The sequence below is a fragment of the Dermacentor variabilis genome, chromosome 8 (assembly GCF_050947875.1).
Source record: "Dermacentor variabilis isolate Ectoservices chromosome 8, ASM5094787v1, whole genome shotgun sequence".
Lineage (NCBI taxonomy): Eukaryota > Metazoa > Arthropoda > Arachnida > Ixodida > Ixodidae > Dermacentor > Dermacentor variabilis.
In genome coordinates this window covers 120,276,931-120,301,125 of record NC_134575.1, presented here as the reverse complement: position 1 = coordinate 120,301,125, position 24,195 = coordinate 120,276,931, and the positions used below count along the sequence as shown (strand labels likewise).

Below are 24,195 nucleotides of genomic sequence, written 5' to 3'. Positions count from 1 at the left end.
TAGATACAGGAAAGTGCTAGACTGCAAAAGATGCAGCCCAACAGTTCAAGATGGCTACGGAACTGTCTTTCGCCGCCACTTTCCGAAGGGGATGCCATTAGAAATTATCATAGAGTCGATGAAAAGTTCCGCGTCTAGGTCATGGTGTAGGTTAGGTGACCTGGCTGGTTGGTTCTCCATATTTTTAAACATCGCGAAAGCAGACGAAAGACGCAAAAAGAAGAAAGGGAGATGTAGACAAGCGTTGTTTCTGTTTGGATGCCATGTCTGGCTTTGAGGTGCCTAACAAGCGGAAAACAACGTGGTCTAGCCTCATTTTAGAAGACGGGGGTAAGCCGCATACGATATCACAGTGCACATGCGTTCTGTGATCGCACGATCGCACGACACGCATCCTCAATCGCAGGACGTCAAATTGCGCTTTCCGGTGCGGAGGCCGTTCCTGGCTTGAGTGCTTACGACGACCCCGTGAGGCGCACCAACTTGTACTTCGACGAGCTGCTGGCCGTGGCGCTAAAGGAAGAGGCTGCAGGCCTGGACACGCGACCACTGCCGGCTTTCGCATTTGCCTTCGGCCGACTGCAGCGTCACGTGGCCAACTTCACTCGCATCAAGGTAAGCGAAATGAGTGCCGTCCGACCAGTCATCAAGCGAAAAATTACGCGTTTATACTAAGAAAGTATGCCAGCAAACTTGAAAAAGGGAAGAAAACGGCGAGGCAGACACAGACAAAGCGACAGGAAGGTGGCTGGTCACCGTCCTGTCGCTTTGTTTATTCATTGTACAACAAGCCATAGCTAGTGATAACTACCTTGTAGAACAAACGACTTTCATGAAAAATTACTTGCGCAGGTGCTCTATATCCATGAGAATCATACATAAAGTACCCGTGCTCAGAGTAGAAGATGAGCTGATTGGGTACATACATATATAAATAAAATCAAATATACGCTATTCGAAATTAAGAAGGCTAGCAAAACGATAGTAACTACACATCCAATTACCAGCAACTATATGAGCTTGTCGCCATGATGACATATCGTCTTGCGATGTTATATGGTTTTGTCGTGGTCTGTGCCCTCATGTGTTATCTGATGATCGTATAAAAATTATGCGTTATCGAAGCCCTTAATGCACGCTAAAAATTTTGAAATGTCCAGCCTGGTTTATTCGGCTAGCTTGGCGACATGCAACTTCAATTAACTCACCTTACCGTTATGAAAGGCGCGTTACCAAGTAGACGTAGCATGAGACGCAATGAGTGACTCAGGATTTGAAGCCGTGGTGTGTGTTGGCTGCTGTGTCGCTTTGTCAGCTTAGTTGTGATTTATAGCGGTGAATTGAACGCGCATTTACAAAACTCCTGCCAGGACAGATGGTCCTCTCGCTGACCACTAATCGGGCAACCACCAGTTCTGATAGCGATCATCGTGATAGCGAGACGAACGTCGCTGTCAGCCAGTCAATTGCGGGCCACTTTTGCATAACAGAAGCGTTGCCGATAGAGCTTGTGGGGTTTTTGTTTTCTTTTTGGCTTCTTCAGGCATCTCCAACTGTTCTGCGGCTCGTGAATAATGTCGTCTCAATAGCAAACCATAAGCCTAATGCTCGTACAGAAAAGGTGGCACCCTATTCGTCCAGAATTACACATCACAATGATACTTAATCATTGACCATATGCCTCATGCGCCATGTACACAAATAGTGCAGATATTTCGCCCATAAGGAGAGCTTCATACGCCTGCACAATTTCGACGACATGTGACCGAGAACAAGACGTTATGCGCACATTTACTTTCACTACGCCCTTCCTAATCGCTCGAGCAGACATGAGCGTTCTGCGCGAACTCTTGGTACCATCTCGGCTATCCGTTGCAGCATATGAAGGGCACTGGTTCCTTCAAAAAGCTTCAGCTAATAATATTGCAGAACCACCAACGTAGCTTAAGGAGACGTTTATCATAATGAAAACAGACAACTGCGCATGCGCACTGTAAATGGAATAATTAGAAATTGTGCTGCCAGTCGCTTCCATTTTTCACGCGTGTTTGCTTCTTACGCTCTTGTCACGGAGTGGCTCTTGTCGGCACAAAAAAGAAAAAAAAACTGAAGCTTGCACTGCAGCGAGGGTCAAATCCCGCTTCTCTGGCGATTGCTGCCTGAATGTCCAACGAGACTGAGTGTCCGACTAGACGGAATGTCCAATAGTGGGCATTCCGTGTCGGCTGGGCATTCAGGATCGTTGGACATTCAGTGGGGAACGATGACCAAAGCCAAAGCGTCGATTCACGGGTGCCGCTGCCAGCGATCATTGAGCCGATACTGAAAAAGCACGCGCTCTATTAAATTATGGATGCTGCATAAATAACTCGTTATATAGGGTGTTCCAGCGAACACTTTCAGAAATTCTTCAAGGTTGTCTGTGGCAGGCAGTAACTGGAACACCAATGCATTTCTCCGCAAAGTACACTGGGGTTATCCTGAGAATTCGTTCCAAATGGATCCGCCTTGCGAAACCCGCCGCTACAATTTGTAAATTGCAATATGGGCCATTAGGTAATTAGTTAAAAACGTAATTCGTGAATTTTTTTATCAGTCGATTATGTATTTTTATTTTTTGTGCGAGTAATGTCCGCCTCTTCGAGTAGACCGGCTCAGTAACCATAGTATTGTTTTATCTGCCACAGGTAACCTCTAAAAAATTTTGCAAGTGTTCGCTGAAACACCCGGTAGATATCGCTAACTTCAGGAACAGTTTATGTGGTCGCACGCCTGTCTTATTGGTTCCCAGGCAAAAGATGTGGTACCCCCCCCCCCCCCTCCGTCCCTTTTATTTTTTCGTTTTGATGTATATTTGGAGCAGCCGACAGCAATCGTTGTGTAGCGTGTTCAGCGGCTCAAATTGTTTTTTTTTCTTAATATATGGCGAAATGACGTTGCCGGGGTACGATCGCGACCGTACTGGCTGCATTTATATGGGGGTTAAATGCAAAAAAAATAAACACTCGTGTACTTAGATTTAGGTGCACGTTAAACAACCACAGGTGGTCATGATTTATTCGGAGTGCCTCACCACGGGGTGCCTCGTGATTGGATCATGAAATTTGGCACGTAAAAACCCATAAATACACTATCATTTCAATTCCGGGAGGATTGGCAATGAGATATTCGATTTAATAGACTCGCTTACTTTAGAACTAATACTGTACGTCGGTGTTTTATCATGGTGGATATTGAGGCGCGCACCATCTATTTCGCGAATTCTAGAAGACCTTCAATGTCAAGCGGAAACTATGGACGAAGAAATGGCAGGGACATGGTAGAAACATAAACAATATGTCATTGTATACCAGCCAAGTAACTTATATGGACATATATATTACTTATCGACAGCTATTCGAGAGGGCTATTCTGTAAGAGGCCAACTAACGGACTGAGCATTTCGGCCACCGCTGATTGGAGTCGTACCAGCGAAGAGGAGACTGGCTGGAGGGAGCCTGTGCCCGGATAGCTGGTACAGCTTCAGCCAATCACCGGCGCCCGAAATGCACAGCCCGCTACGAATAAGTCGCCTCACAGTAACCCCTCCCCTCCACAACCTCCCAGGTTTCCTTATTTGTTACCTCCATCGCAGATAATACAATGCTATTTATCATCGCCATAATTATCATTTCCATATGTTTTTGTCTTCTAGTTGAAGGCAGCAAATAGCCGGAAAATAAAATTATTTGACCCTCCCAATCTTCACACCGTACTCAGTGATTGTGCATAATCACAGTTTTGTCACGTCATCGACATATCATCATCACCAACGTGCCAGCGTCTGCTCGCATGGAGGTTCACTCATTCGTGAAAGAGATACCTTATTTTGTCGTAGCGCAAGCTGAACAAGGACAACAGAAAGGCACATCTGACACACACAGCGCTCAGCTTGCGTGTTGCGCAAGCCGAACACAGTCTTCAGCTTGCACTACAACGAAATAAGGCATGCCATGCCAACGAGCCCCTATAGCAATTCTCATCGTGAACGAGTTCCTCGCAGCGGCAGGCGTCGCGAGGCACCGAGCTTTCAATCCTTGCGTCAATCGGGGCGCGTTGCTCCGGTTGCTTCCGCACCCGCCACGTCGGTGCTCGCCGCCTCAACTCGCGTGTCTATTTCGAAAGGAGGCTTATTTAAGGAAGCCCGAGAGAGGGGAAGACCGAAGGCTCACCCGGGGTGCAAGCAGTCCCGTTTTGGCGTTCCCTCAAGCGGTCACACTAATGGTTCGCTCTTCTGCATTTGCTTATGAATGCGTTTCACAAACGGCGTCCCGGAAGGCAAGAGCGGTTCGCGGCACCGTCAGCAAGTCGTTGCACACTCTGAGACATTAAGATCCCCTTGTGGTCTCGTCCTGTATTGGGCATCCGTCTTGAGCACGTAGAAATCGTTGTCCTTGTTTAGCGTCTCTACTCTATCGTTCCGTATTTTTGTTGCTTTAATTTCATGGTAGAGCCATCTCACAGACACGTGTGTATACAATCGCGTGACACCGAAGAATAGCGATGCACACGCACTGGTGTGCGTGTGTGTGTGCGTGCGTGCGTGCGTGCGTGCGTGTGTGTGTGCGTGTGTGCGTGTGCGCGCGTGTGCGTGTGCGTGTGTGTGTGTGTGTGTGTGTGTGTGTGTGTGTGTGTGTGTGTATGTGTGTGTGTGTGTGTGTGTGTGTGTGTGTGTGTGTGTGTGTGTGTGTGTGTGTGTGTGTGTGTGTGTGTGTGTGTGTGTGTGTGTGTGTGTGTGTGTGTGTGTGTGTGTGTGTGTGTGTGTGTGTGTGTGTGCGTGCGTGCGTGCGTGCGTGTGCGCGCGTGCGTGTGCGCGCGTGCGCGCGCGTGTGTGCGTGTGTGTGTGTGTGCGTGTGCGACACGTTGGTACGACGCAGCACACGAGGTCATTGCTGAGCAGAAAGAACAGCGCCCCTGCAGCTGCCAGGCGTCTCAGAACGCTGGCTTGATGACGAGCAATGCACCTCGATGGTGCGCGACATAAGGACGAAGGGAAACCGTTGGCGTTAGTGAGCGCCCAGTTAATTATTGGCTAACGTTAGCTTGACTTTTACTGTTCAGACCAGAGCATAGACGCAGAAGCCGAGCCGAAACACCAGTGTGCTTGTGGTGTACATGCGTACAACACTCATGCTGGCAGCGCAAGGTACAGCGCTGTACTATAGCTCCGCCATCGAGCATATTGAGAGAAGAGCTGACTGCGCATCGTCTTGGTTCATTCGCTTTTGCGGCAAAATTCATTCCGCGGATCTGGAGGCCCTCGCGCTATTCCGGCGTGTGCGGCGCATGCCCTGTCGATTAAGGGACAGCACGACGTCGGTAGCACTGCCGACGGCGCGAACGAGCATAGAGCGTCCGTTATATAATAGCCATCGCAGTAAATGCGAGGCAGTAAAGTGTCGATCGCGTACGGAAAATCTTAAGCGCGCCGCTACGCTGGGATGCTAAAACTGCATCTTTCTATCTGTATGTCGTCTGATTTATTGATTGACTGAATAATTTGTTCGGTTTAGTGGCTGAAACATAGAGCTGCACTGTCAGGTGCATACAGTGGCGTAGCTGGAAATTTTGTATGGAGGCGGGGGGGGGGGGGGGGGGGGGGGGGGCGTGGAGTGAGGTTGGGCTGTCGTATAAGAAAATATAACAAAGCCGCAATTTGATCAGTTGACAACACGTCTTCGTGCTGCAACAATTTTTTTTTTGGTAGGGGTATGCAGGAAGAAATCAATGCAAAGGGAGGATTACGGCGTTGGCCACAAGCGAGTATCTACATTGGGCTACTGATTGTGCTACCGAAGGACCGCCTGAATAGAAAGAAAGTGCAAAGCTTCGTCCACAGGGAATCATGCGCATGGTACTCGGCATCATACACCGGCGATACGAAAAAGAGAGAGAGGAGGTATACCATAAAAGCCCACACACAAGACAAATCGTCATCTGGGGATAACGAAAAGAGACATAAGTCTTACCCGCGCACGATACGAGTGCACCAAACTCAGCGCGAACGTTTATTTACACCGGATTTCTCGATTCAATCGTCGCTGTCCATGGTTGCACTATCGGACAGTTTCTTCTCCAAGAAGTCTTCCCAGGTACAGGGATCGTCTGTGCCGTCGAGCAAATTCGAAATGGCGCACTTTTTAAACGCACGTCAAACAGGGTGCTCCGGAATTACGAGGCCAAATATAGGAGTGCTGTAGTTGTTGATTTTCTGTGTGGATAAAATTACCGTCCTCTTAAAGGCAACCGACTACTGCTTTGGCGGTCCTGACATTTTACAACTTGAATGCGGGGGAAGAAACAACAACGCCACTTCCGGATAACGTGTGCTTCATCTGATTAGCACGTTAGGTCGACGTTGGGAAGGTGCGTACTCGTTTGCTATGTCAGCACATCATGGCGGCCAAACCCACGCAGTCTCTCTGCGCCAGAAGATTATGAAGATAATAATAGCAACGCAGCAATAACGTAAAAAACAAATTAAGCACGATTTCTGGCTTAAATTGTGGTTTGCATCAACATATTGTACGAGGAAGAAATTTGGTGGGCTAATAACTGGCAAAAATACTTGTATTATGTGCCGGTTTTCGCGGTATGTTTAAGCACAGGTGGATACCTCCACCGTGCTTGTAGAGAATAAAAAAAAAAACTAAACGTGGAGGGAGAGTGTACAGAGTTGACGGGGGCCGCGGGGCCATGCTTGCATCCAGATCGGCGCGCGGTAGGTGCAACGTGTGGGCCAGGCACGAGGTGCAAGGTCGAAACACACTTCCGAGCCGTTTTGTTGTCGCTGTTTAATAAGGACGTCAATTTGACGTTTCAGCCATGTAGCCCACAAGGACAGCGAACAGTTTCCGCCGCGAGAAAAGACATCCTAGACAGAATTCTAGAATGGATTCCGGTGCAGTTGGTTGTAGTGGTCGCTGTGCGTGACACCATGACAAAATTTCCGAAGGGAGGCGACAGACCTGAAGCCCCATAGGCGCCTCCCCCCCCTTCCCTCCTTTAAGTACGCCCTTGCGTGCAGAGCAACATATAGAAGTTCCTTAGTTGGGGCCTCGCTTGCCTGCACCGGTTTCTGAGCGCCCATTTCTTGTTGTTGTTGTCTTACATTACTGCCATTTTGTTTTGTGGAGCTGCATTTTGTTGCCTGAGGTACTATTCTGCACATTGCTAAATTCCGCCATGTCGTCTAATTGGCTAATGGTGGCATTCTTAGGCAATCGGAGGCGGCTGTCTCTGATAGGCCTCTCTGATAGGCTCAAATAAGGCCACCTTTACCAAATTTGACGACGTGGCAGAATTTGCCAATGCGAAGAATAATGTGCACTCTCCCCAGCCGAATTTGAAAAGGCGGTGGCGGCAGCGGTGGCGGCCGCCGTGATTCCGACATTCGTGAATCCGGGATCAGCGGCAGAACGCTACAACTGTGAAAATTCTTTCCGTCTTTCATTTCCCCTTACCCTCCCTGAACCAGAATCTTTTCCGGTTAACATCCGTGCCTTTCTTACCCCGTTTATCTCTCACTGTCTCTCTCTAAAAAAAAAAAAGCCATGGTGAGTAATTAGAACAATTCGTTTGTCCCAAAGTTTGCACCAGTGAAGTAACCTGCGTAGGAACATTATGGATATTGTTAAATGAATGTTAGGTCGCTCATGACTGGTATATTCTTTCTACAGGAAAAATATGCCGTCAGTTGCAGCATTGTTCTGACAATAATAGAAGGAATAAATTCTTGTTGAACTTTCTCCATTGTTGCACGTTTACCCGTATATAGCCTCTCAGTATGGTTATATGACTTCTTTTTCTTTTGTGTGTGTGCGTCAGTATAATGAATAAGCATAATCTGTGACCAATGCTTATGTGCCACCCCCCTCCCTAGTGTAATATCTTCGTAATGAGGGCCTTTGGAGCTATCTTCAATAAATAAATAAATAAATAAATAAATAAATAAATTGTGGAACACCGGAATACCGGCACTTAGAATGAGCAGTCCCGCCTTTCTCAACCCAGCCCAGGGAGCTTCTATTATTTTCAATTTCACTTAGATAGCTCCGACAACCACCTCCCGAGATATATTGACGGGTTAGACCAAATGCTACGTACTGGATGCCGTAAACAAGTCGGCTGCTGCGTATTCATCTACTTACAACGGCTCTTCGCCGAGAACACTTATGCTGCCCAATAGCGTTACTTTGCGTTCTAGTTGAGTAAAGCGTCACAAGATCTCGATACCAGCACTGCCACTACTGAATATTTACACTCGGACATTGACGTGTTCTCTAAATGGCCATGCTGTAAGGGAAATTCCGATTATCAGGGGCTGCACGGAGGTTGTTGCAGAGAGTTACGACCACGCCGCAGGTCACAGGCCTCTCGGACGGCGTGCAGCGGTACGGTGATGCCAGCGCCCCCGGGTACCTACGCGGCAACTTGACCACGGGCTCGTACATACGCTTCGAGGATGCCTCTGTACACTGCGGGGGACATGTGCGCCTCAATGGGTGAGCGCTAGTCGATGGCTTTCATGCAGTGATGCCACGGCTGCTGATTTATCAGTAGATCTACCGATTTTTTAAATTTTCTGCTGATTCACTGATAAAGCGCTTGAATCTACTGATTTTCTTGCTTTTCTATTGAAACGAAAGCAAAAGATGCTACTTTTTCATTACAGAGTTTATATTAATGTGATACCACCTAGCCAGCGAAAAAAAAGAAAGAAAACGTGGTTGGCTAGGTTAACAAAGCGAGGTTAACATACATTCTTGCGTTTCCAGACTCTCAAATGTGGCGCTACCTCTGTCTTTGAGCAAAGTGGGTAAAAGGTGAGGCAGTGAATTTGTGAAAGTGAGTGCACTACCGTATCCCACAACTATGAAACCACGATCATCATCATCATCAACCTATTTTTTATGTGCACTGCAGCACGGAGGCCTCTCCCAGCGATCGCCAATTACCCCTGTCTGGAAGATACTATATTATAAAGCTTTCAGGTACTAACTACCATCTGACGCTTTTGAATAGGCCATCGGAGGGCTTCACTGCTTTTAAATTCGTGCTTGACAGTGGTTCTCTGGATCCCCGGGTTTTTCAATAGTATCGCAAAGAATCTCGGGGTCAATTTTTGTACCTTTTCTTAGAAGCTACAATACTACAACAGAGTACTAATATAAGCGCTGAATTCGTGGGCTCATAAACTGAGTGCAAAAATTGAAATAAAAAACCTACTGATTTCTACTGATTTTTCGCGAAAAAATCTACTACTATTTTTTTATGTGTCGTGGCAACACTGCTTTCATGTCAAACAGGGAGGACACAAGGCAACGCGGCTGCTAAAAAAATCACCGACGATTACGATACTCCCTAATACGGAAAAGAAATATTGGCTGGCGCGGAAAATCTCTCTCGTGCGGCACGTTGCAGACGGAGCGAAGTGTGGCGCGACTGCCCCGCTTATCAAGATATCGTGAGAGTCAGCACGTGGATGACACGTGGGCTCCCAGACGACGCGCTCTACTCTTACGCCATCTCGTAGCATCATCGCCGCACTAAGCTTTTCTTCTCACGCTTTCGCCGTACTCTCCTCCCCCGCTTCTCCCATCGCTTCTTTCATCCCCCGCTGCGCTCCGCGTTCGCTTTTTCATCTTTCGCTGTACTCGTTCGCTCAGTTAGGCCGACGCTCATCGCACTAACAGGGGCATAAGAACTGCACTCTAAAAGGCCACACCGTGCAGTTGGTCACAAATTACTGGTCGCTGAGTACAGACTGTACCTATACTCACGTGGCGTCGACGCTGGAACATATGCTAATCAAGGCTTCACGCACTCTCTTTCAAATCCTGCACAATAAGCAGGTCCTGGGTTTTTACAGCATAAGAATACTATAGGCCTGGCTATCCCAGCATCTTGTTAGATCCTGGGAGTCGCAATAAGCTTTGACACTTGGCCTTGTTGATAAAGCAGAGTTTAGAAGCGATGAGATGAACGCCATGCAGGACGCAAGTCCGTGATTTTGCCGGCCGCGGGAGAATATGATACTTACGTGCGTCAAGATGCCGCAATAAGATGAAAAGGAAGAACTGAAACAAAAAAAAAACGTTAACAATAACAACGTTACTGAAGACACGCAAGCGTCATTTGTTCCTGGAATACATGGTGCTCGTTGAGTTGTCTTCGCGCGGCTAGGTGCATAGTCAGGGGCACTCTTACATAGACAACTACGTTCTTTTGAAGAGATAAAATAAATAAATGTAGTAAAGCTTAGGCGATAGCAATAACAATCAGCGCAACAGGGGGTGCTAAATAAAGGGTGTACATTTGTGCATACATTAACTATTCCTACAAGAAAGCGTTGCGACGACACTTAGTTACGTCAGAAATGCAGGTAAAATTTTATTAACGTCTATAGTAAAGCATTCGCTCAGTGGCTGTAGAAAAGAGCGACCTGAACTTCTTTATTGTTACGTTCACGGCCACGCGGTACACATTCTGAGCCGCGTATGGGCAGGGAGCTTCCCCAGAACGAGGACACAATGACGACAGTGCACGTTTATCTGTTTGCTAAAACGATCAGTTGCAATCCACTACTTTTCCCTGGCCAACACGCTCGTTAGAACGTCTGTTATCAACTCGTGAAAGGGCGCTGTGCTCCCCGGCGGTGTTCTTACTTCTAGATTAGTCGACGCGCGAGTGGGTACGTGTTAAAGAACATAGCGCTGTCAGGAAGCAGGAAGAACATGCTATGATTCCACTGAGGTCCAACCTATTACTATCAATAGTGACAACCAACTCAGCAAGTTATGAACAGGCACCAGTAGTCGCAGGAAGCGAGTTTCCGAACCGAACGCCCTGTCGCAATATACGTATTGCTTGAGCTGTTCTTGTGCTTCAGCTGCGAAGGTCATGACCCCTAAGCTGCTGTTACAGGTCGTAATTCTAACATCCGTGTACATTGGTTGCGGCGTAGTGAAGCAATTGCTGGATTACGATCGGGGATGATCTGGGACGTATGCGCAGCATGTTCCAGGCTCAGTTCGTGGACCTGCAACTGCTGCTCAAGTACACCGTGGCGCTGGTCGAGGTGATGGGGTTCCCGGAGGACAGGCCGAACCTCCTCACCTTCCAGCTCGCATCAGGTGGCGTCAACCTGACCGCGGTCAGTCCGGACAGACGACCAGGTACGTAGGCGCCCCTTCGCCCTAATGTCAGCGAAGAGGCGCAAGGGTTGGCACGTGATGTGAAACGAATTGTCATTCGTTCGATGCGACACATATTTGTGCCTTGCTGGCAGCGTCGCGTAGCGCGTGCTTCGAGTACAGAAACCAGTTTTGCGCGGTAGAACAAGTCCTGTCCCTCTTAAGCGATTTATTCCTCTGCTAAGAAGCCCATGTATGGTCCAATCAAGCACGAATTTTGAGAGTGTGCTAAGGAGTCCCGCTTACGAATAATTATAGTCCGGCGACGGCTAAAGCATGCGAACGGCTTTCAGCTACCGTTCGGGCAAGGAAATTATGTATGTGCACATCACTCTTACTCACTCATCACTCTCACTACACGTCGCAGTTCAATCTCTAGGTTACTCGAAACTGCCTTTAAGAAAATCAGTTAGTGTGCGTTAATATTTACAATTGCCGCGACAGCTTTGGAAATTGTCTGCAGGTCAGTTCTCACATTGCGGTACCAGAGGGCGGAAACGCTGAATGCATTCTTTCAATTAAAATCGTAATTCTATGCGATATTAATGGTTGTAACAAGGGCAGAATACACTTATGTAACGATAGACCTATAAATGAGTCATAATCGGCATCAACGTTTCTAGTTGCACCACTGGCAGAACTTAACAGATGTCGTCTCTCACACTCGAGTTCCTGAACAATCTCAGAACTTTACGTATTAAATTTCACCAAAATTTTATGCCAGCGTGAGTTGACATCGTGCACGGCCCATATTAATTTGGAGTCAGCTGTCGAATTTTTGCAGCGCTTAACCTTGTAATAGTGTTAACGTATGTGGTGTTGATGTGCGGCGTTTGAGGTAATTTTGGCCAAGGTGTAATTAGTCGGCTGTGCTATTAGGAGCATGCGTATGAAAGCGTAAGACCACCAGTCTGTGAAGCAAGTGAAATATTTTTTTTGCATAGTTGCATAGTTGTGAAAATAATTATTCATCTCCGCAACAGTTCAACTTAGAGAAAAACTTGCGACTCAGAAAATTGTTGAGCTATAGTTCAGAAAGGCTGACTGCTGCGGTAGCTGGCCTTACAGGTTGACTGGGAAACCTAGAGCAAAAAAAGTTCGACACAGAGACAAAGAACAGACGAGGCTGAACGCGTTGTTCCTCGTCTGTTCCCTGTGCCTGTGTCAAACTCTTTTGTGCTAAGTTTTTCAGTGAAATTTTAGAACGCTATAGAAAAAGTCCAATTCTGTAGCAAGTCCAGTGCATTTTTGTTTTCGCGTCATAAAAAAAGCCCGCGACATATAGGAAGAGCAAATGTTCCACCCACAAGATACTTTCATAACATTGGTTCTCGCCGTGCGTAGTTAATTATTTAAGCACAGTAGTTGGTGGTTAATCTTTCAAAGCTGCGCTGCTGATTACAAGTAGTTTCATGCGAAAGTTCATGTGCAATCAATTTGACATCTGGCCCGCTGTTGTCCATGGGTCTGAGGGTGCTTTTGTGGGTAAGCTGTAGCTCAGAACCTCTTGTAAACGGTCAATGAGAGTCTTCATGAGTGCACTTTTCAAGCAGAGTACCCCGTTATCGCATGATCTTGAACATCATCCCCCACTAAACTGTGGCTATGAGCTAATCTCGCAACCTGATCGGTCATTAAGAAAATGGGGTTTAACGTCCCGTACCAACTTGGGGGTTATGAGAGACGCACTGGCGCAGCGCCCTCCATTAATCTCGAGCCCCCCCGCGCTTGGTTATTGCAAATCCTCATCTTCGTACATTAACATTGGTAGATTCCGCTTCCACGAAAGTGTAGCAGCCACTGCAGCACGAAAGCATCTGAACACCGTAGCCGCTGAGACAGCGCTGCGGGTGACCACATGCCTTCGTGCAGCTCATATAGATACCGTAATCAGTCGCTCGCCAAGCTGATCCAACGGTAAGGTTGAGAAGAAATGTACCTAATATAGGAACAGTAAGCTGGTCGAGTTCGTGTGTTTTGATCGCAAGGCACCATCGCCTCACTTCTAAAACCAAGAGAAAGACCACGGCCAAGAAATATGAGCGAAGCGTCCTGTTCTTATTCTTGGTCTATGTGTTGGCGCATTGGGTCTCATAATAAAAGGTTCTTAAGCGTCTTTCGCAGGGAAGCACCGTGTTGTATATGGCAAGCTTATTGCGACTCTCGAAATCGCATTATTCGGTGCGCCGAGCGTTTATTTTGTTCAGCTGCAGCTGACGAAGCTGACGCGTCGTCAGCTGCGGCTGAATTGGGGTACAAACGTGAGTTGTGGACGCAGTCCCAAATCCGACGTGCACTGCTAAGTCGGGAGCGTATATTTGTGAGTCCCTCCTACACTTTTTTTTTTCCTCTGCAGCCCCGCGTAGAGCTCGCCATCGCCGTAAGGACAAATGCAAAAGCTCTTTAGTTCAGCAGCAGTTACATAAATACGACATCGCTGTCGTACTCGGCAAGGCAGCGCCTTTCGAGAAGCGTCTACTTCCTCCTCCACGTCCTAGAGGGAAAACTTATAGCTGGCGAGCACCAGTGCATTTCAGTCATTAGGCACCGCGTGTCAAGGGCTTTAGCATCGAGATCACGGTGCGACTTAAAATAACCGGTCCTCCGTTCTAAGGGTGACTCGTCGGTGTCTAAACATGAAGTTGGGGCCCTGTTTTTGATTTCTTCTCATATAACGAATGCTTTCGAGCCGCTACTGACGGTGACGTTATATTTAAACGAAGAGCTTCAGCCAGAACGTATACAGATTAGCGATGTGCCGTTTTATAAGGGTACCGGGACGAATTCGCAAGGACAGTGCTGGTGGAGACATCTGATGTGGATTTGTTCAACAAGAAAGAGAGTAAAAATTTCGACTTTTAGACGGCACTGCTGGGTAAGAATTTTCAGGGTGCCAGGAATCAGGAATTATGCGTTCCAGCGTTCAGCCTCTACGTAAGCTACATATGACAGCCGCACCAATGTAATCTATATATATATATATAGATTACATATATATATATATATATATATATATATATAGATTACATTGGTGCGGCTGTCATATGTAGCATATGACATATGACATATGACAGCCGCACCAATGTAATCTATATATATATATATATAGATTACATTGGTGCGGCTGTCATATGTAGCTTACGTAGAGGCTGAACGCTGGAACGCATAATTCCTGATTCCTGGCACCCTGAAAATTCTTACCCAGCAGTGCCGTCTAAAAGTCGAAATTTTTACTCTCTTTCTATATATATATATATATATATATATATATATATATATATATACTGATACGCAGTTCCAAAGCATCGATCCGGCAAAACGGGACTGTTACAAAACGCCGCTGCTGTTTTTCACTCCGTAGGTATACCCTGTTGTAGGTTACAAGCATAAGAGGTGGACAGCTTCCTGTTTTTCCCTCTGACATAGCTTCGTAAATTCAATAAAATAAAAATACAATGACGAGTTGTAGAATCGCGTTGGAACAGAATCCAGTTAATCTTCAACAGTATTTCTTGCGTCTTCATAACCGCAAAACAGGGCCACAAGTTGTACATGACCGGGCTTGTTGGAGAAGTATGGGATATATTCCTTTTCCCAGCAGTGGGCGTAACCAGGCTGATGATAATGATGCTGATGAACCACAATTTTAAAGCCCTGTTTGCATACGTTATATGAAAAATAATAAGTATTAGCCTGAGGCCTTATACACCTTTTTTTTCTAATCTGAATACGAGACCAAGGCTTTCCGTAAGCCAAAACCAAATAAAAAGCAAGTTTTTTTGTTCCACTGTAATAGGCTGATAAGGCACGCGAGCGGACGTTTCGTGGGGGCCACACGCGCGCTCCTCTAATCGCGCCAGCGAACGCGACTAGATAGTTTTCACGTGCCATCGCGAACACGTTCTCCCTTCTCACGTGTCGTCATCGAGGCCACCGAACATGGCGGCCCCGTTGATGTTAGTGCGCCATTTCACGCGTGCCTTTGTCTTGCTTTTTGAAGGCGACTGCTTTTCGCCAGGCTGTCACAGCTATCGAGCTGTCGAAATTTGCGAGGCGCGCGTGTGTCTGGCTGTCAGGTTTCTTGTTTACGCAGTTCCCGGACGTGCTAGTACGGCTCATACGCCAAAATGGCGGCCGCGATAAGGCCAATGCAAACCGTCTGTTCCTACAATATGGTAACGCCAGCGAGTGCGGGTTTAAGTTTGAACTCTCAAGTTGTGGCCCTTAAGCGTACCTTTGCTTCTGGTGTACCTCATGCTCGACAGCCGAATGCCGGCAGAACAGCGGAAGACGCGGAGGCCGGTGACAGTGTAACAATCAACCGCACCCTTGATGAACGCAGCCGTGGACGAAGAGGAGCTACGGCAGCTGATGGAGTCCGGACGCGCTGCCGTGCGGGCTTCCACCGAGCACTTCCTGAACGCCGAGTTTCGGGCTGCACTGCAGAGGGCCGTGGCGAGAAAGCCCATGCCAAAGCCCTGAGCCAGGATTCACCCCAGCGTCAGGCATCGCCCACACAAATGAGTGCACTCGCTGCTGGGCAAGCAGGCGCGGCTTACTGCATCATTTTTTTTTTCAACGTTGCCCATGGCAGCCGCATGCGATCATGTAGTAGACATCAGTTTCAATTTTCATACAAATTTCTGACTTTGCTCTTTTGTTTCTTTTTTTTTTTTTTTGCCGCCTTGGTTGCTTGGTGGCTTTGGCACTGCCTTGCTAAGCACGAGGTAGCGGGAGCGAATCCCGGCCGTGGCGGCCACATTTCGATCGCGGCGAAATGCAAGAATGCCCGTGGCCGTGCACTGTGTGTGCGCTAAAGAACACCAACTAGTCGAAATCAATCCGGAGTCGCCCGCTATGGCGTGCCTCATAATTAAATCGCGGTTTCGGCACGTAAAGCCTCAGTTGTTGTTTTTTTATTTGCTTTTAATTTTGATACCTGCATGAGCGAAATTGGGTCCTGCTCAAGAGCGTGTCACGCGTGCGAAATTCATAAAACATCCCAACAAACAAAAAAATGGACATACTTAATCCAACCGAAGCGAATCCTGTGGCCTGGAAAGTGGGCAGTCTACTTGCAAGGTTGATAGCTTCAGGGTTCGTGCAAGAACTAAGTGGGGACGCTTCGTGCATAGTTATCATCCGCGTGTCGTAGTCGCAGCGATTGCTGGAACAAAGCGAGCCATTGTATCATGACGTCATGATCCATCCGCCTCCTGGGCACCGAAATACAAACTGGTTCGTAAAAACAATTTGGTGGTTAAGTATTTATGGTGTTCGCACTCTTGCCAGTGTTTTTGTTCTGAGGTTTACAGTAACCGTTCGGACCTTCATTTGTCGCAAGACAATGAACATTCGGAAACATTTCGTCAGTGCCTAATACATGCGAACGCAAAAATTGTTTTTTCTGTGCAATCACTACACCGAATTTCATGGGCTGAGTTTAAAAGAAAAAATTAAAATCTAGTAACTGCAGGATGCGGATTTTCAGTTTAATCAGGTTTTCCTTTAGAAAATTTTTTAAGGACTGCATAACTTCGAAAACTCACGTATCAAGTTCGCAGCTATGTAACGCAAAATGGTACCGCCATTCTGTGGGCTGAACCTATAATAAACCTATAAAGCACAAAATTGACAAATAGTACGCCGCTTTCAAAAAGGTAACTAACCTGTGATTAGGACTTTTGCAAAAAACTTGTAAGCGTCAAATTCACGCATCACAAATGTTCGCTCGGGATACTCTAATATTTACAGTTTACAGAACTGCAATAGCTGAGGATTTGCAAAAATATGCCGTCTTAAACCTTATCAATCTTTTTTGCCACAATTTGAGATCATAAAGAAATATTCTGTTTTCCAGATTTAGTGTATGTTAAATTTTCGTCTCACACGAAACCAGTTTTATTCAAACCGGTTCTGCTGCTTGCTGTCTCATAAAACCATTTCTGCGTTTTGCATATATCTCAACAGGGAAATTGGAGTTGGCCCCGAGCTAAAGCTTCCTTTTAAAGGAACGCTTAAGAGAAACAGTAGATCCGTTGACACTGGCAAAATATTCTTCCAAAACTCTATTTTCGGTAATTCAGCAATAATAACTAAGTGTCAGAGTTCCCTTCTTTTTTGATTTCGCGCCGGAACCTGAGCGCGTACATCAGTGTGACGTCACGGAATTGAAAGCCCCTTTTTTCCCTATTGGGGCTGTGGTGGCTCAGTAAAGGTAACTGAAATATCCAAAGTTCAGCGTTTGGCTCTTTTAGAAGGCAATGAAGTCAGTATACGCCGATGCGAAAATAACTGGGCCCGAGTTAATGTGAAGAATTTACGACGCCGCAAGAAGGTGGTGCGTAAACCTCTAGGCGGCGTTGGCAGCTGCTTTTTTTTTTTTTAATTTTGCGTCTTCAGTCTTACCAAGCTTCATATCATGGTTGAAATGGTTTGTTTTAGTATTTCAGAAGGTTCATATACTAACACAACTCAAGTACTTTTTTTTTTTGTTGGTGTCTCTTTAATGTTAAAAGGTGGGCTAGTTCTCTGAGTTCTCACGTCAGTACTTCTCTTAAGCGATAGAAAATAAGCAGTATGCATTAAAGAAAACACGGGTAGCGCATGCTGCAGTTGAATTTAAGAGAAAAAAGAACGGTTGACGGAGGTTTTTAACGCGTACGCTAGGCAACACTGATGGTTATTTAGATTAGTAGAAAGGGTACCAGGTGAAACGAAACTCAATTGGATAAGATGGCAGACCAGAAGATGTAGCAATGACGGCGGAAAAATATCCAAACGTTGCATGCGATTGCTTGACGACGGAACGCGGTAGCTTGAGAATGATCGGCGGTACAGTCACCCTGCAATGGACATTATAGACCGATTCTGTCTATGACGATGTAAACTTAACCATGACTAGTCTGCAATGTACAGCCAGGTAGGCGGAAAGGCACGCTGTGCTCGGCCAGCTTATTGTGCCGTCCCGAATATCAGGGGCGCTTTATGGTCAGCTTTATTGAAGTGAGACAGAGCTCTCTTGTATACCTCGACTTCAAAGAGGTCCTCGAAGCCTTTTTAAGCCACTTTCTTTCTGTTGCAGGTTGCGTAGACTGGTGGTTGAGGGATATAGAGTAGGTCAAACCACCGACATAGAGATATTTACTATTTTATTTTCTTAAACAGATCACTACACCACTACCGACCGCATCATCGCCCAGTGGTGCCCACCAGAAGCATTCAGAACTCAGGTTGAACAGCGCGAATAAAGCAAGGACACGAGGAAACAAATACCACAGACAAGCGCTAACTGACAAGTGAAACTTTATTTGAAATTCAAAAGCCATGTTAAACCTTTTCCAGCATAGGCATGCGCACACCAGCCGCATATACATCTGCGAAAGCAGCTATGTCATAGTCTTTCGTGCAAATAAACTATATTTTTTTCCAACAAGGCAAGAGGGAGAGCGCTTACACATTTATCGCCTCGCTTTCTAAAGTAATAAGCCTCTATTATTTCCCTTTCCCTTATACTTTTTCCTGTGAATTCTTTCTTTCTTTTTCAAATATGGGAGTGCAGGGACACTTGTTGCAAGGTCCTGCTAAATGACTGCCATAGCCATTCTTTACGTTACTACTGTGCTGACGAGCTCTTTCATTGAAACATTGTCCCGTTTGACCTATATAAGTTTTTCCATAGCTTTTTCCACAGAAACCAAGGATATAAACGTGTAAGCGCTCCCTCTCTTGTCATGTCGGAAAACGAAATAGCTTTTTTGAAATAAAGATTATGATGTTGCTGATATGCAGATGTCTTTGCGACTAGTGTACGCATGCCTATGCTGAAGAAAGGTATGAAATGGCTGGATAATTACAAATAAACTTCCAGTTGGCAATCAGCGCTTGTCTGTGGTATTTGTTTCCTCGTGTCCTTGTTTTATTCGCGCTGTTCAAACTCAGTTATAAATATGGACCAACTAGCCCACATGAAGATCTCACCAGAAGCATCATCGACGTCACCACTCGTTCCCCTATCATTGCTCAAAAACTAAGTTGCTAATGACGAGCGCACTGCTGCAAGAACATGTTTTCTTCTTAGTGGACTGTACTATTTATGTTAACATAAGCAGACATGGTCCTAAAGAAAAAAAACGAGAAAAAAAAGGTCTCCACATTTATAAAACACGGTAAGAGCGCTAGCTGTTCTCTGGCCTCTAGGCTCTGGGCGTTGCTCTACGTTACAGAAAAGTGCGCACACGGGAACTTCACACAGAAGCTTCTCTACTCGCTGCTGTGCGCTAACGAGCAGCCTTGTCGCCACGTTCTCTCGCTTTGCACGTGCAATGCACTCCTGAACGCAGTTCACACGGGGCGAGTTTCTCACCTCGATATGCACCATTGATGGCGCACCTTTTTGCTGTTCGCGGTGCTGTGCTGAACAGCCCGCGCAGGCTGTTAAAGCAGAAACGAGACGCGTCGCGCAGTCCCAGAATGCTCGACCAGTAGGGGCAACCACGAAATGTGCTAGAGTGCGCAAAGGTAGTTTGCTACCCTGCTAACGGCGCAACGAGCACGCCGGAGTAAGCACAGTCCGCGTGAACATAGAACATGCAGGCAACATGTTGCGCAAGCTTACGCTACGTAGTAGCTTCGAGCTTTTTCCATTGACAGCGAGTGGTTGCGTTAGTGGGTGAGAGAAACGGGGACAGGAGACACGCAAAAATTTGAGTTCAGGACACGCAGGCTTTTTCCTGTATTTTTGAAAAGTTTCGGCTGAATAATTTCGGACTGCGTATCCCTGTCGCTGTCATTCTTATTGCATTTATGTCCCCAGCCGTCAGTCTACTCCACCCGCGACCGTAAATCCGTTGCTCGAAAAGTAAAACGGTTAAAAAAGCCAGCGGGAACACACGAGAGACCAGATGAAGAAAACGAAACTAACTATGTCCCGTCGTCTTCTTCATCTTGTCTTTCGTGTGATTCCGCGGGTTATGTATCCGTTTTACAATGTACCAACCAGCCTAGTTCACCGCTTTTCTGCTGCAAAAGTTGCTCGACGGCCCCTTTAATGACCCAGCCCGCTGTCGTCCCATTCATGCTCACAAGTCTACAGTTTTGAAAATGGTGTATCAAGACGTTCGAGACTCGCACGATCGCTATGCTTCGTATTATTAGTATGTAACGAACCGTAGAGGAAAAGCTACCACGTGGCCGTCGCTGTCGTAAACGTACTTGACGGTTGCTAGCTGCCGAAACGCGCAGTAAACCTGGTGCTGGTGGTCAGTTTTAGCCTGCCAATACTACTCGTTGCGAGATGGCTGCTTGCACTTGTAAGTTATCTGACCGTTGTCCTCAAAATATTTCCGAGTACACTGTAGTTACGATATCGATTACATGGCTGGCTGTTGCACTATGCTGTTGGTACGCTTACGCTTATTTGCCTGCGTTAGGGAAATTGAGATGGCCGTATAAACTCTGGTTGGGCATAATTGTTGAGAGACTGACGCACGCAACCGCCTATGGAAATTAAAGCCCCCAGGAAGACTCGCAAAATAATAAAAAAAAAACTTGAAGCCGCACAGTATTTATCTTGGGCGACAGAGCATAAACATTGAATAAGCAAAAATCCACAGTGACCAATCGAGATCTTCTAACTTAATCGCTGTCATATCGCGCTACCAAAGCTGGGCTCTAGTATATAAAAATTGGTGCCTAATTCTCGCGTTCTTTTTATCAGAACCTTATATAATAAAATGCATAACGTCGTTTGCTGCGCTAGTGTATCTTCACAGTTAGGGCAAGTGGTCGCTTGCACGAATCGGCTGGAAATCTCCGCCGAACTGCAGGCAGAAACATATTTATTTCCACCTTTTTCCTTGCATTTCACGGAGTACCTTGCTTGTTCAGTATGCACCAACCAGTCCGCAACCGAGTACTTCTTGAACATATTTCTAGTTCTGCGGGTTGTAGCCTACCTCGCAAGATGAGGCCTCAGATAGCCATGGGACACGTCAACGGTGCCTCATAAGACACATGGAGTTGACGAACCACAACGTATTTCTCTTACACGAAGATTAACAAGGAGGGTCAGGTCAACTTCTGGAAGTAGAGTATCACATGAAAAAGTTATTACAGCTCAAATATTTGTGAATAAAGCGTTGCTGAAATGTGTTGCTGTTTCCAACGTTCTGCTGATTGTTCGTAAAGGCAGTACAAAAGCAGGCTTTACAATGCGTGGTTCCATTCGAATCCGTTATTTCCCATCAATGACACACGTCGTCAGGAGCACCGACCAAGGGCCACAAATAATGCAGCGTGACGGCGGCGTGCGCTGCCTGACGTAACAGCCATGTTAAGAATATATTGAAGTATACACCTAAGAAAAAACAAAGCGGCAAGAATATCGAAGGCAGACTATGTGCGCAGAAGTGTGAAATATTTCGAGATGAAATAAAAAGAAAGGATCGGCAGTTTCGCCCGAATGACTGAAAGCGATAACCAGGTTAGGCCTTTCGGTTTAACTCCTCGAACGCTGCCCTATCTATACAGGCGGGTGGAACATGTTGGTGCGACGCAGCGCGATGGGCAATGTCTGCTGGACAGAACAAACAGCGTCCTGGCAACTACCAGGCATCTCAGAAGGCGGGCGTGGTGAGCGCCGCCGTCACTGAAGAAGCTATCATACTCCGCATTCGAGGCGGGCCTGCGTCGTCAGCGGCACAACAAAAGAAAAAAAAACGACCCTGCCAACAGTTTTTAATGCGCCTCAAACATCCGTGTAATTGCTATCGCAATAAAGATGTAGATAATACAGTGCACACGGGCGCGATATTTGTCGGCGCATCGAAGACGAATATAGAGAGTATGCCAGCGATAATGGACCATGCATAACAAATAAGCGAAGCCTTGTATGCGGACGAAACCAACTGCGTGTTATCAACAGCAACCTGATAAAGGTATTATTCATATTGCTATAAGTTAGTTTGTAATAACTGTTGTCCTAACTTTTTATTAATTACACTTAGATATGTAACAACACCTAATTTATTTTAAACTAGATTCGATAACATCAATTTCAGATGTGTCCGATGCGCTATTTCTTGTGTGGCTCTGTTTTCTGTGCTGAGAAGAAAAAATCACGCTAAATGTAAAATTTTTCAAAACTACTCGATTTCTGAGCCATAATAATTTATTTCACAAGCTGCTCCGAGTGTCTCTCGAGTGTGTATGAGTAGTCCTAAATGGCCTTGCAAATTTACATCGTTGAACATTTCGATCGCACGGGCGTACAGCTAACGACTAATTAGGCAACTGCTAACAGTGCCTTAATTGTCCTAGCGGTTATAGTTTACATAAGATAACGAGTAGTTAAGGAACTGCTAACAGTGCCCTAATTGTCATGGAAGATACAGTTTCACGCAGGCTTCACAAATCACGTTAGCCATGCTTCCGGGGGGAACAGTGCTTCAGTGCATGTTTTTTATGATATTATTGATTTACTATGATTACTGGGAAACTATAAGTCGCAGAAATTTGTTTCAATAGCATTATAAGCACATATCATTTCACTTTGAGATATCAACATTGAAGTGGCGTTGCATCAGTGCATTGTACTGGCTAGAGTGCCGCTGACAGAATCGAATGGGCCTGATGAAAGTAGTGTAGAAGCGCTGTGCTCCAGAGAGTATGTTATTCGTTTTCAAAAATGCTTTCGAAATGTGCAGACCGGTATAATGGGCGCAGCCCAAAAGAAGTTTTTGCCAATACCGGAAGGTTAATGGTGACAGAGGCGTAGAATCGAAAAGAAAAGTTTTCTGTCCGTTCTAATCATGCATAATCGGCGCACACATCATATCAGTTGGGGAGTGTTTGTAGTTTTCGCGAAGTCGCGTGACAAGCAGGATAAGTGGGGGGGGGGGCCGATAAAATTTTGACGAGTCTTGGAGGACTGATTGCAGAAATGGAATAGAAAAACGTTGGAATAGCTTTAAAATAAATTAAATTACAGGGTTTTACTTACCAAAACCACTTTCTGGATTATGAGGCACGCCGTAGTGGGGGACTCCGGAAATTTCGGCCACCTGGGTTTTTTCAGCGTGCACCTAAATCTAAGTGCGCGGGTGTTTTCGAATTTCGCTCCCATCGAAACGCCGCCGCCATGTTTGAAATAGCTTTACGTTACAATGCCTCTGTTCGCAGTTGCTTCTAAATTTCTTTGGGAGTGAATAAAATGAGAACTTCACGCGCTGCTTAAGAAAACAGCTCTTTCTGCTTACATCGCAAAGCTAAAGCATGCTATCAAAACGATACGTTGCCTCGCGGTGTAATGTATGTCAAGGTGAACTCAGACCTTCCAAGCTTTAGTTATCGTTCCTGCTACCGGTGCCTGCGGGCTAAAGTACATGAGTGAGAATATTCTTGCTGCTTAAGGCATTAGTAACACTAATGCCGGGGCAGTAAACTGAACCGACCAAACCCATTGAAACTTAAGCGTGGATCACTAACTTATCAAAGCGCCTGCCTAAGCCAAGTACTCTCCGCGATTTGAAACGCCAGCGACCATATTTGAAATGTATAAAAAGAAAGCAATGGTTCGCCCGCCGCATATAAGTAAATAGTCCCGACTGAAGCGTTTCGAACGAACCACCATAGTGGTCAATCACCTTCGTCCCAATGCTCAAGTTCCTTACCCTTGTCGCTTTCCGTTGCGCGTCGTCTGCTATTTTCGGCAAACGATGAAATGATGAATTGCCGCCTTTCCACCTCCATGAAGCTCGTAATGGCACACAGTAAATTTCTTTCAGCATTCGCTTTTTTTTTTTCTATGTTGTGCGCGGCGGCACCACTATACTATTTGAGAACTGTCAGACAACGTTGCAGTGCAAGCTCTAATGTGAGAACCTGTAGGTGAACCTAAATTGTCTTCTCGGTGCGGCCGATATGGGGCGAGCATTTAGTTGTGCACAAGAATACTACACTG

At 46.2% G+C, this 24,195-nt stretch overlaps 1 protein-coding gene across 1 annotated transcript in view; it reads left to right on the top strand.

Moving 5' to 3' along the window:
- LOC142591253 (uncharacterized) overlaps positions 1-15,833 on the top strand; it is a 29,857-nt gene extending 14,024 nt beyond the window's left edge. Inside the window, exons 2-5 of the mRNA XM_075703593.1 lie at positions 407-615; positions 8,404-8,543; positions 11,056-11,216; positions 15,577-15,833. Coding sequence (XP_075559708.1) covers positions 407-615; positions 8,404-8,543; positions 11,056-11,216; positions 15,577-15,716 — 650 coding nt within the window. The 3' untranslated portion in view covers positions 15,717-15,833. The remainder of the gene's footprint in view (positions 1-406; positions 616-8,403; positions 8,544-11,055; positions 11,217-15,576) is intronic.
- The last annotated feature ends 8,362 nt before the right edge of the window (positions 15,834-24,195 follow it).